This window comes from Micropterus salmoides, unplaced genomic scaffold (assembly GCF_014851395.1).
Source record: "Micropterus salmoides isolate LMB-PRFRI ecotype aquatic unplaced genomic scaffold, ASM1485139v1 Ms_hic_scaffold_16, whole genome shotgun sequence".
Classification (NCBI taxonomy): domain Eukaryota; kingdom Metazoa; phylum Chordata; class Actinopteri; order Centrarchiformes; family Centrarchidae; genus Micropterus; species Micropterus salmoides.
Genome location: NW_024040707.1, coordinates 29,923,514 through 29,936,584, shown reverse-complemented (window position 1 = coordinate 29,936,584; position 13,071 = coordinate 29,923,514). Strand labels below are relative to the sequence as shown.

Here is a 13,071-nt window from a genome sequence, read left to right as displayed (position 1 = left end):
ACTTTTGTTTACAATATGTGCCATCCCAACACATCATACTGATTATATTCTGTAAATTATTCATATCGTTTACCAAATTAGACAAAACTTGAAAGTCAGTTAAAATGTTTCCCACGTTTTTGAAGAAATAATAAAGCAAACACATTTTTTATAGAAACTAGTGGTGTTTTTAATACTATTTTTACAAATTCACCTGAAAGTAGAACCTTGAAGGTACAGATCCATCATAAAGTGATTTAGAATTGCATTTGTAAAACATTGGGGGACTTGCGAGAGACATATTTTTAAAAGAATTGTCTAACTTGAAGCAGCCGATACTGACTTTTAGTGCCTAGTAACAGTCAAACTCTGAAAATGCTGGATCCTAGCTTCCCAATGTCTTTTTTTACTCCTCATGACTGGTAAACTGTAATTGACATGTAAAATCAGTGGAGTCCCCCTTTAGAAAAAGCTATTCTTCAGAACATCTACCTTTAATCTTAGGCCATGATTGTACTATAATAAAAAAAATACATAATTAGTATAAACAAAATTATATAAGGACTTTATTGCAAGCTCATGTTAAATTCCAATCGTGATCAACAAATATATCACAATACATATTCTCTGAGAGGATAACAGTAAACAGCTCTAAGTAAGTAAGAATGATTTCAGTAGGGGGCAGCAAAGACTGGCTTAAAACAGTCTTACAGTGTAAACAGCTTGTCTGTAAATACTGAATGCTATGAATTCTCATTCTTACATAATTCTTAATTAATAAATATCAATGATGGATCTACTGTATGTCCAGAGACCAATACAAGACTACTCTCAGTTACACACATTTGTATCATATGCAGCGTCTCCATAGCTTCAGGGCATGTGGCTGGTCTGTTTGTAATTTCTGAAAAGTTCAAAGTAATCTTGAAGATCCTGTTATTAGGGACACTATGTTAACATCCCCTTGTTGCCGTCCAGTGTGCACATACACATAGCATGTGTTGAAAGAGAAGTAATTTAAGTACAAGTTATAAGTATTCATTAGAAATGTAAATCAGATGTTAGCTAGATCTCAAAAAAATGTTGGGCATGAGGCCCACATATGGTGCAAAGCATTTCTCCGAAACAAGCAACATAAAACATCCAACATTCCCAGCATGCTTTGTTGTGTATCTGCAAAACAGCCCAAAGAAATATCTGTATCTTAAGTTTGCATCTTTAAATTGAAAGCATTATGCATTTACTACAGGTGTAAACCAAATAAGAAATAGAAATGGAAAGTGTTACAGATTGTTAGCAGTCAACGTGTGGCCATATTGTCCCAGACCACTCTTAAGTGTCTATGGCTTCCACATGAGTGTTCAGTAGCCAAACCACACATATTTCCTGGATGATGCTCAAAGAGGGGAGAGGCACGGGAAGGAATTATGGATGAAAGTCAACATTCTTCTTGCCATGGTCCCTCTGTCCCTCCATGTTTGGTAAGGTACATTTGCAATTCAGGCGTGCTATGACTGGTAGCCATATGCTAATCCATCTAAAGAGCAGAGAGAGAAAACAGCAAAGTCTTATGTTATGACTTTTCCTGTATCTATGAACACTACTATCAGACAACAAATGGAGTTAATCCACAGCTATTCATTCAATCCAACATAAATATGTTTCAGTTTAAAGGGTCTGTTCCCTCAAGTTATAAAAACACATACTACTTGTAGTATTATCTAGAAATGCAGTCAGATTTATTTATTTACAGATACTGAGATAACTGTCGCTGTGATAGAGGGGAATGAAATTGTATTTGTAGTGCTCACAGTAATGACAAATTAAATGTAGAAATTGTCATTTTAGGGGTTATTACTCCCTATCCCTATGATACTGTACCATTTAAGGCCTCAACTGAATGCTAAGCAGCAGGTGTGAGAATGGCATCAATATTCTCATGTTACTATCGACAAGAAATAACCATATTTCCCAAAATGTTGAACTTTTAAGTCTGAAGATGCTCCTTAAAAGGTAGGCTTGAGTCCAAAGTTTAAAAAAAATATCTGCCTACCAACAGCTCTAAAGCTCAGTAATAAAAAGTTGTATTTTATTTGTTTAATCCATATTGAAACAGAAATGTAAAAGCAAAGATGCGGTTTCAGAGGGAGTTATGTGGTGTAACTATTTCATGACTAATTATAGTTTATCCATACTCCAGTACTTCTGAGCAGCTGACAACAAGACTCTGGGAAGTCTGTTGTTTGTTGCTGTTCATCAATAAATAGTTACACCACCTCAGTCTCCCTAAAACCAAAAAGAAGATATGTTACTGTGTAACGAAGTGCATTTTAGAGGTGGATTTTAAATTTTAGAGAGAGAGCTAGCTGTTTTTCCTCCTTCCAGTTTTTATGCTAAGCTATGCTAACTGCAACATGGCTCTAGCTGTGTAGAAAATGCTGAACTCTGAAAGAAAGTGCCGCATGCCCTGTCACCACTCACGTGAATGAAACTGTGCCGTGCAACACAGTCCCTCTCCCCGGGCCGTCCGGTAAATGGGTGACACACACACTCTAGCCAATGGGGGGAGGTGTGTGAGGCGCGTTGACAGAGAGTCGGGCGGCAAATAGAGGGAGGAGCGCTGGCCAGGTACAGAGTTTTGCTGTCCCTCCCAGGTGAGCCAGTAACCCCTCAGACCGGGTACACTGCCCTTCCAATCGACCTGCACTGAGTCACTACCCACTGTGGTTAGCTGGAGGTCTGCCAGGGCAGGAGTCACTGGAAATGGAGACCACAGAGATGTTAGATTTCAAAAGGAAAGAGAATGACGTGAAGAGAGTATGAATGATACGGAGCAAAAAAAGTATAAGCTAAAGGAAAACAAATACTTTATAATAGATATATAATATTACTTGTACAGTACAAAATGTGTCTGATTAGCTCAAGCTCCTCTAGCAGCTCACAAATGCCCTTGGAGTAGTCAAAAGTGAATGGAATTGCTAGAAATGATCTGAAATGTAATACCCAGAGAGGATTTAACTGTGTAGGATTAGGATTAGTGTGCAGTAAATGGATCCTTGATGATCCAGTTTTACAGCATTTTTTTTCATGTGGCTCACCTTCCTGAGTACACACTTTGACAGACATGGCCCTCTCCTTGCCCGAAGCATGCAGAGCAGTAACAGTGACCAAGTAAGTGGTATCTGGTTGGAGGTCTCTGAGGAGCGTGGAGTTTTCCCTTCGATCCACTGTGACAGCGTGGAGCTTGCCCCTTGGCAAGCCAGAGTACTCGATGTAATAACTTGTGACCATCTCTGGCTGAAGAGGACCCCAACTCACCCGAACGCTGGTTTGCCCCGACTCAGAGACTGTTACCACAGCTGGGCTCAGAACTTCTGGAGTGTGGGGAGACAAGAAAAAAGAGAGTCAGTTTAAGATAATAAAGTAAATGAGGGTTGCAACCAATTATAATTTTCTCACTTCATTTTACGGGTCTGTAATTTATGATAACTATGACAAGAACAGATAGACGATAGAGACATGCCTCAATTGGTACACTTCCACTTAATTAATTCCAGGTCATTACTAGCATTACAAGTCTTTTAGTCAGCTGAACATGCAAAAAGTTGTCTACAGTCAAGTATACAATTCAACATATATGAAAAACAGTTTCCAATAATAGGTGAATATTTATTTTGATTTAAATTGAGCTTTCATATTTTTCACATTTTCAATTACTACCACAGTATTGGAAATTCTGACACATAAAATAAAAAGCTACCTTAGAAAATGACAAATAATGGTGAAAAATGGCCATAAAAAGTCAAGGGTGCCAGTTAGCTCACTGCTAGAGCACATGCCCCATGTACATAGGCTGAGTCCCCAGGTTCAAGTCCAACCCACGGCCATTTGCTGCATGTCATCCTCTCTCTCTCTCTCTCTCCTCCACATGTACTGTCTATCTCAACTGTCCTCTCATAAATAAAGGCTGAAAAAGCCCCCCACATATTGTAGCAAGTAGCAAAGTTATGAGCCAGTGTGTAAATGTGATTTCATCCAACCTGGCTTTGTTGTGAAGTTGACAGAGAGTTGGTTAAATGTTTGTCCTTCGGACTTCGGGATCAGTATGGCGGAATAGGTGGTGTCAGGCTTCAGGCCTGTTAGCTTGGCAGTGCTGGAATCTGCAGATTGGGTTTGTTTCTGGTATTCACCACCACCGGTGCTGGGACTGGTCCCAGGTCTCCAAACCCCTACTCCTCCCGTCAGAAGTGGACGAAAACGGATCTCATAGCTGCCCATCAAACCAGATAGAACAGGCCGCCACAGGAGCGTGGCAGAGTTGGAGGAGACGTCACGGACCTGGATTCGCTCAGCCCGGATAATCTCTGTTGGAGGCAGAATAAAGATGAATGAAGTTACTGTGTGCTCACTGGCATTAGTAACAAGTTATAATTGAATGCTAAAAATGTCTTGGCTTCAGACAGCCATCCACGTTGACAGCCAGACTTAGGTTAATGGATGCATTCTAAGACTTGAGACAACTTGAAATAGCAAACTCAATGAGTCCCTGCAAAAAATACCACAGAGGCATTGATATCTGCAATAGGATCTTCAGACACCCACCAAGGACTGGTGCATTTCCTCTTGTTGTACCTAAGCCTTATTTATACTATGCATTATGTCTTGCAGCTGCAGTACTAATAATTGCTGAGTGTGTCCCTTTGGAGTGTTGTGGCAGTTACCTAATCTGGCCAGGGAAGTGGGCGACATACATATATATATATATATACGCGCACACACACACATATGTATCATGTTTGGCATAGTGTTGGGAAGCAGAAAGAGAAGTTGAATCATTAATCCATTAATAGATCATCCTATCTCATTACAGCAACGCTTACACACTGAGACGCACTCACTGGCTTCCTATTTGGTCTCACTGTCTTTGGGAGCATGTGGGAGACGCACAGAGACATGTAATACATCTGTGTATGAGTAGCAGGCAACTAGTGCTATTGTAGCTGTTTGAATGAGGGTGTTCATGCTATAAAAAATGTCAGTGGTTTTTATAGGGACTATTGGTACTGGAAAGAGGTTTCACAGATTTATTATACAGACTAAACAGGATATTGGTTCTAGAAAGATAAGTTGCTGTTAAATTTAAATGTAATTTTTGAAAGCTTGGAGCTACATGAATGAAATCTTGAAATCTACATGAATGACACCTAAGCTGCTCACATTTCTGGTGAACTGTACATATCCGCTTGCATTTATTGTGGAATTGTTAGCAGAAAGTACATGCCATTACAGTAAGTTTAGTGCAAATAGGAATTAGGGATTTACATACACCATTTATTCTATTATTGATGTAAAAATATCAATATAGCCAGTGTAGCTTTAATAAATGGATACATCATTTATTATCAAGGAAACCATTTGGAATTGATGAATTACATTTGCATCAAATGTTGTAGTAAAAATACTAATTATGTTTATTTATTCTGTGTTTAAATGAGGAATTAATAATTATGTTTTAAAATTTACTTATTAAAATAAATTTAAACAAGATCAAATTAAAAGCCTCTAGTATGGCTTTTTAATATTCCATTGTGTCTGAAAATCTAATTCCATCTGACAAGTTGTCTTCTGCTTTAACATAGTTTCTATTTTGTTATTGCCTAAATAGATGGTTCTTTTTCTTTTAAAGACATCTCTCTAATAAAGAAATCTTTGTGTGTGTGTGTGTATCTGTTTGTATTGCTTTTTTTATTATGTCGAGCAGCGTTCATCCAAACGGCCTCGTACGTGGCGGGTGTGTTGCTGCAGTGGGAGGCGTCACATCGGCCCCTGTGATGGGACACTGCACTAGTGTAGGCAATATGCAAACCCACAAAGCAGTAAGAGCGGCTCTGATTGGCAGATACATCAGTAAACAAAATAACTAAAGGTAAAACTAAATTTTTATTTAATCATTACATTTTAAATAATTTGTTTTGATAATTAATCCGCCATTTAAAATGTGATTATTATTAAACACTGGAAAATCAATAATTACTTTGGCGTCTCACTGCAGCTCACCCTAAAAAATCACAAGTTAACCCATACCGTACTCACCAATGATGGCATCCCGCACGTCCTCTGTGATGATGCTCATATCATCGATGTCCACAAAGTACAAGTTGGTTTCTACAGGCGGGGTCACCACTTGCCTCAACACCTGATAGTTGCCATGCCCTGTGGAGACCACCAGCACAGCCACGCCCTCCTCCTGCAGCCTGGCCATTGGTCCAATTACATCGCCTGGTTTTACCCCATCCGTCAACCACACCAGCACTCTTGGGAGCCCCACCCTGGCCCCTCCCGCTGCTCCGGGTCTCAGCACCCACTCCTTTGCCATTCTCAGTGCCTCCACTGTGTTGGTGTCCCCCCTTAGAGGTTTGATGTTCCTCAATGCCCCCTGGAGGCCACTTTGGGTGCTGTGGGTGTCAAAGCCAAACTCGAGGCGGGGTCGCGTGCCCACCTGCAGGAGTCCTACCCTCACCTGGTCCTCTCCCAGTGAGAAGGGGAGCAGGAGCTCAGAAAGAAAGGCGAGCATGCGGGAGTGCTCATAGGAAGACACACTCCCTGAAGAATCCAATATGAAGAGGACGTCACCCTCGCAGCAGTTCAGCACTGTGAAAAAAGAAAGATAAAAGAAAAAATAAAGATCAATCCACTCAAAATCAGTTTTGATGCTGATATGGGAACTATACAACTCTCTCATTCCTTTTTTAATTCCTCAACTTTTTCCACAGGTCCCCTTTCATGATTCACTGACACACACACATTTGAAATCTCCCTCCCCTTCTCCCTCCACCTTCTTGGAACAACACAGCCACACAACTTTCATAGGACATTGTCATGAAAGCAGCAAAGAGTCGGAAGCAAGTAAGAAACAAGTAATTACAGTGAAGATAAAAAGAAATGAAAACAAACAGAGGAACTACAAAATGATGCTGGCACTATGATAACTTCAGAAGTGTGTGATGGATAAAAGGCATTCAAGGATTGAGCTAGAGACCAGATTTTTCCTCCCAACATTTTTCCATGTTTCGTAACAGAAGCAAAGTTAAAAGTGAATGCCAAGAGTGAAGCACATAGGAGGGAAAACAGTAGCTGCTGGGCATTAGTGGTAGAGGGAGCGGAGAAAGGAAGTGGGACAAGGGGGAAGGCGTTAAAAGGAGAGGAGTGATATTGTGGGGGGGGGGGTACTGGCAGTTCCATGTGAGAGACAAAGAGGAATGCTGAATGGCCATATACAGAGCAGCGAGAGCGAACATAAAAAGCAGCAGCAATTAGAGACAGAATCTAAAAGCAATATATAGTTGCAGTTAATTTTCAGGTTGTGCAGTAATCCAAGACAAAATGCCCACTGTTCAAATCTGAGAGCAAAGGTTAAGGAGAAATGATAAATAAAAGTGTGAGAGACGGCGAGCAGAAGACTTTTCTCTATACAAGTTCACTTTTTCAAAACTCATCACACAGTTTGTTTTTTACCGACGTACAGCTCAGCACAACCAAAATGCACTAATGCAATAACAAAAACACTTAACTCACAGTCAACTCTTGTTCTGAACACTTGTCTCCCAACACTAGCATTACAATTTACCATATCCCTGTATTTAAAGTATATTTTATTTATCTAATTAGCACAAGCCAAGATTCCATTGCAACAAATATAAGTGCACATGTATTACATGGAGTGTGCTGCCTTCCAGTGTAGTCTTCCACAGCTGTCATCAAGGAATCAAAAAAGACATTGTATGTGCATTGTATGATCCAGTAGAAGCATTTTTCCTTTTTTTATTTCTCTTTAGATGTAGATGTAGCAGAAGTCTAATTTACAGTATTTTTGTGCTACTTTAAGTATACACTTAACAGTTTAGAAAATAGAATGCAGACATGTGCAAAATGGAGAATGAATACACAGAGTTTTGGCGGTGGTCTGAGTGTGACAACAGTTAAAAGATGTGGTCGTTGAATGCATTTTGTGCCACAGCGATGAAAAGTGATCCACAGTTTAGTCCGCATTGATGTTGCTGTGCTGATCGTGCGGAGAAGAGTTTCAAAAAAGTAAACTCACTACTGAGAACTATGTGTTACCAATTCTAAAAATAAATAAATACAAACTATAATACATTTATTCATTTTTATTCATAATAATTCTGCAGTAACAGGCACAGACTCTACCACTCCAGCCTATGGAAACTTATTTTCTTTGGATGCCACTTTTTAAAAATATTTGAATGTTTAACGCGTGAGATGAGGTGTTGATAAGAATCGAAGGTGTTGAAAGCTGAGAAGTCAAACATGTACACACACACACACACACAGACGTGCATGCTCGCTGCCTTTCTCTCCATCAGCCTGAAGAATTCCTTACACATCTGTCTTGTTATTTGGACTTTGGAGCGAGGGGGCTGCCCTCTGCCTTTGTGCAGGTATGTTTTTATCGAAAAACCATATGCTGACGTCTGGAGACAGCTGCTTCACTGTTTATTTAGAGAGAAGACGTGTTTAAATGCAGCCTGCTGTTATCGTGCACATGATAAATAAGATTTAGTGGTGGACTATTTGCACTTGAGTGATGTGATGGTAAAAAAATGAAGCGTAAAACCGCACGTGGCCCCAGTAAAACACTATGGGAGAAGAGCAGGTCTTGGAGCCTGCTGAACATATAGCTACGTCAGACTTAAACTAAAACATGCACAATGAAGCTTGAACAATATAGGTTTTGTGGGCTGGGTATGCAGAAATGTAGCATAAATATGAGGGCCACAAAAGACACATTTAAGGATGTGGTACGCTGCAGAATTTCATGCTTGACAGCTTTCAAGGTTGGACTACAGAATAAGAATCATCAAACTTACAGCTATCCAATAGTATGGCAACATGTCCCTTTTCATTCTGTGGGTGTGGTGAACATTTCATTTATTCATTTAGCTGACGCTTTTATCCAAAGCAACTTACTATTGCTATGTATGTCAGAGGTCGCAAGCCTCTGTAGCAACGAGGGGTTAAGTGTCTTGCTCAGGGAGACATTGGTGCCTCAGAGTAGATTTGAACCCGGAAAGGCATTTGTCTCATCCACTGCGCTATCACCACCCCTTTAAACTCTTTATTATAGAAGGATGACAGTACTACCAGTTAGTGCACAATTCCTGTAAGCTGTACTGGTTCAGTCTCATCAGGTCCCTATTAATGGAAACAGCATCTCAATCACTGCTGTATGTTAAAGATCCCCTCCCTGACTAACTCGGCGGTGTCGTTACCACCAAGTTTAGCCTCTCAGACACTTCATGGTCATTAGCTTCACCACATGACCTGAGTTAATGCTACATCATATCTTGACCCTTAGTGAGATTTTTATCGTACATATTATTTAGTACACTATTTACTTTGTAGTGTAGATGTGTGAATCTAAAACCGCAGATCAGATCTCATCAGATTTCTTTTCTTTCAGTGGAGTATTACTTAGATGATTCAACAATTTCTCACTTAATCTGCGGACCTTGGAAACCACTGGTGTAATGCCAAGAGGTTTCATCAACAGACAATAATCTTGGAATTTAACCCTTTTTGGAGTGTAATATGGCAAGCACCTGAAGCCTTCCAAAGGATGCCTGGGATGGTCCCTGTGCTCCTCGTTTTGGGAACCACTGCCCCAGCCTGCGGGATTTCATCAACTGACAATTCAATACCTGGAGTCATGCCATTTCACTGAGAACACTTGCTGTAATATCAACCCCACCCTGATCCACCCTGGGCCCAAACAGTCCCGTCACCTCCTTGGCAGCATCAGTTTCTAATGGCAGAGTCACTGCATCTACATGCCACCAATGCTCACTTTATTTAAACTCACTTTATTATTAACTGGAGATAAAGTTGTGTCATGACTGAAATGTGGTCATTGTAGGTGGGCTACTTCACCTTCACCATGATGGCAAAATTGGTCCTGAAAATACAGATCTCATGTTACGTTTTATTACGTTTTTTACTCTTTCAGTCGTGGCCTCCACATCCATTTCTGGCACGTCTCTCTACTACAGTGCTATAAATGACACCATCAAATATGGATTACATTGGATCAGTGGTGTGCATAACCATCTGAGGCAGCTTACCTCCTTCAGGTGCGGGGCTCTGTGCAGTCGACGCCCGCAGGAGCAGACACAACAGCATCCATGTCAAAGACATCTCCATCACAATGGCTCTGAATTAACGTTAGTTCCTCCGAAGCAAATTATAACACAAAAGTTATGGGTGACTGAGTCAACCATATATCCGCCACAGCCCGGAGGAGCGCACTCCCAGTCAGTAAATCATAATCATTGATCACATCCAGCGTTTTTTATTTTGCTTCTCCTCTTTCTCCCGCGTTGAGCATGATCAATCTTAAGCTACACTCAAAACTTCAGTCCGAGTGCGTAACGTCTGTGTACTCCTCGTCATGGCAAAAGCGCTTCTCTTGCGCTCGGGACACCAATGTCAAGCATGCGAGAAGTAAATACGAGCTTCCCAAACAAATGTTTCAAAATAAAATCCTCTTGCTTGCTTAGGCTACTATCTTTTCTTAAAAAGAAAAAAACGCAACGTCAATATGGGCTGTCAAAATACACTCATGGACTTTGTCTCAGATGGACCAAGTTAGATTTTGTTTTATTTTAGTTGAGCCCATGGCTTTATGTATGTGTTATATTATTTTTGATGATTCATTAACATGAATGTCAGCAGGACGTTGTTGTCCAAAGCAACTTACGATTGCTATATATGTTAGAAGTCGCATGTCTCTGGACACATTGGTAGACGTCTTGCTCAGGGACAGGTTGGTAGATGTGTCACAGTAGAGAGTTGAACCCGTGTCTCTCACATCAAATGCATGTGTCTTACCCACTGCATCACCACCCCACGATTTAATGTTGTCCAGGTGGAGCCAATTTTAATGCTTTATAAAGTGTTTTCTAGTTTAGTTTTATAACAATATAGCATGTTAATTTATAGAATGCTTATGTATATTATCTTAAAAATACATTTTTAAATGTAGATTTTTGTCTTTATGTTATAGGTGCTCACTGGAGTTTTGAGTGTGCATCCATAAGGCCTAATAAACATACTGACTGCATTTCCTTCCTCATAAAACATTTTGCAATCATTTTTATTTTTCAAACCTGCATTATTTACAGTTTACCATACACGTACGTGCTAAGAATCGTCTTAGTTATTGCTGGGGTATTGCTGCATTTCTTGGCTGTTACTGCCACCCTATACAGCAACTTTGCCACAAGTGTAAAGAAACCCAGGACACAGAGACTTGATCACAAAAACACTGCTAAGAATGATGTCTAGTTATTGAAAATGGAACAACAGACAAATCAGATTAAGTCACGCTGAAATGGCTGACAAAAATATGCTTTTATTTTGAAGGTAAAGTTGCTTCAACTTTCCTTTGACTACTTCTGTCTGGCTTGACACATCTGGCTGTATTGTGTACCTCACTCCTCCCACCTCTCCAGTCTCCCCAGTAACTCAGAAAAGTAAATAGGGCTGTGTTCACCATCCAGGCGTCAACACCTTGGATCTGAGCCACAATTAGATTAGAGAAGTCTTCACTGTTACTTTATTAGAGGGGGTATAAATGGAGAACCCACTAAAAACCACATTACATTTTTGCAGGCAAGTCTTTAAAATTAGTCATAGGGAAGTATCATTAGTCTATGGGGAATTACAGAGGAGCATAAATTTATATATTTATAAAAATATCATATTTTTTCTGAATGATTTCTTTATATATTTTGTGCACATTCAGTTAGTCTACACAGTGCATCAATGTTTACCTTTAGACTAACTTATTTTCTGAATATTTGTAGTGGACTTTCAGGATTGTAACCCACCTGGGTTTCAGAGTTTCAGGAACCTCTGGTTTACAAGAAAGACCACAAATGCTTGTAGCATTCAAACCACAGGGACTGCATCTTTGAAATTACACAATACATAGTCCCAGCCCTCTCATGGATGAATTATTAGAATGAAGATTCTTTTCATTACTCAAAATTGGGCTAAAATTTAAATCTATTTATTTATTTTTACAAAATCCTGTTTTATTTTTTAAATTATGAATCTGTGGAACAAATGAGTAAAATGCCACACCTGACAATATGGAATATTATGTTTGTTATGACATGTTATGCTATGTATTTAAGCTCAGTAATTGAAAACTAACATTAAAACACACATTTAGGAACAAATGGTATTAATAGCTGCCCAGTAACATATTTGTATCCTCTTCACTTCATATTGAATTATATCAGTTACAACACATCAACATACCAAATGTAACAGTTTACATAGTTCTAGTTAAAACTGATATCTTTACAGTACTGAGTACTATACTATACTTGCAAAACTGCAAAGCAGTTAAAAGTTGCAATTTAATGCTGTAATTTGCACTTTTGCATTGTAATTTATGTCCATATATTTGTTTTATTATTGTAGAATTCAATTCATCACATTTTTGAAAAAAGTAAAATAGATATAATAGCAGGATGCAGAAATCAGACTTAATGCAATCTCACTCCATTGTTGCATGACATCCACATCCGTGGACAGTTGGTTTTTGCTTTAAAAAAACTACATTTTACTCCACCATGATATATTAACCCAAAATGGAGTTAAAATAACTGTCCACATTTGTGGACACCATGCATGAAAGGGCTAGAGTGGTCAACCAGTAAATAACATAAAATGAAGTAACATTTACATGCAGAAAGTGAAGTAAGTGGACAGCAAGGGCTGGATCTTCTGTGTGTGTGTGTGTGTGTGTGTGTGTGAGAGAGAGAGAGAGAGAGAGAGAGAGAGAGAGAGAGAAACAAAAAAGAAACAAAGGGAGTAGGAGGCATGAATGGATGTGAGAGGATGCAGCAATTCAAAGGTCTGGATTCCTCTGTGACACATCATGTGCAAATACTTTTTTTGTTCCAGACATTGACAATAAACACACCCTTCCCAATACACACACCTAGTAAATATACACTGCCACGCCAGTGTTGTAAGTAATTGTTAAGCATTATGATAGCTCTG

General features: G+C 39.5%; 1 protein-coding gene across 1 annotated transcript; it reads right to left on the bottom strand.

Moving 5' to 3' along the window:
* Positions 1–517: 517 nt before the first annotated feature.
* vwa1 (von Willebrand factor A domain containing 1) lies at positions 518–10,457 on the bottom strand. Its single transcript, XM_038723350.1, has 6 exons — positions 10,119–10,457; positions 6,073–6,630; positions 4,020–4,343; positions 3,078–3,353; positions 2,461–2,736; positions 518–1,516 (listed from the first exon to the last, which is right to left on the bottom strand). Exons 1-6 carry the CDS (start codon positions 10,195–10,197, stop codon positions 1,488–1,490), a joined length of 1,542 nt encoding a protein of 513 aa, XP_038579278.1. The 5' UTR covers positions 10,198–10,457; the 3' UTR covers positions 518–1,487.
* Between the last annotated feature and the right edge of the window lie 2,614 nt (positions 10,458–13,071).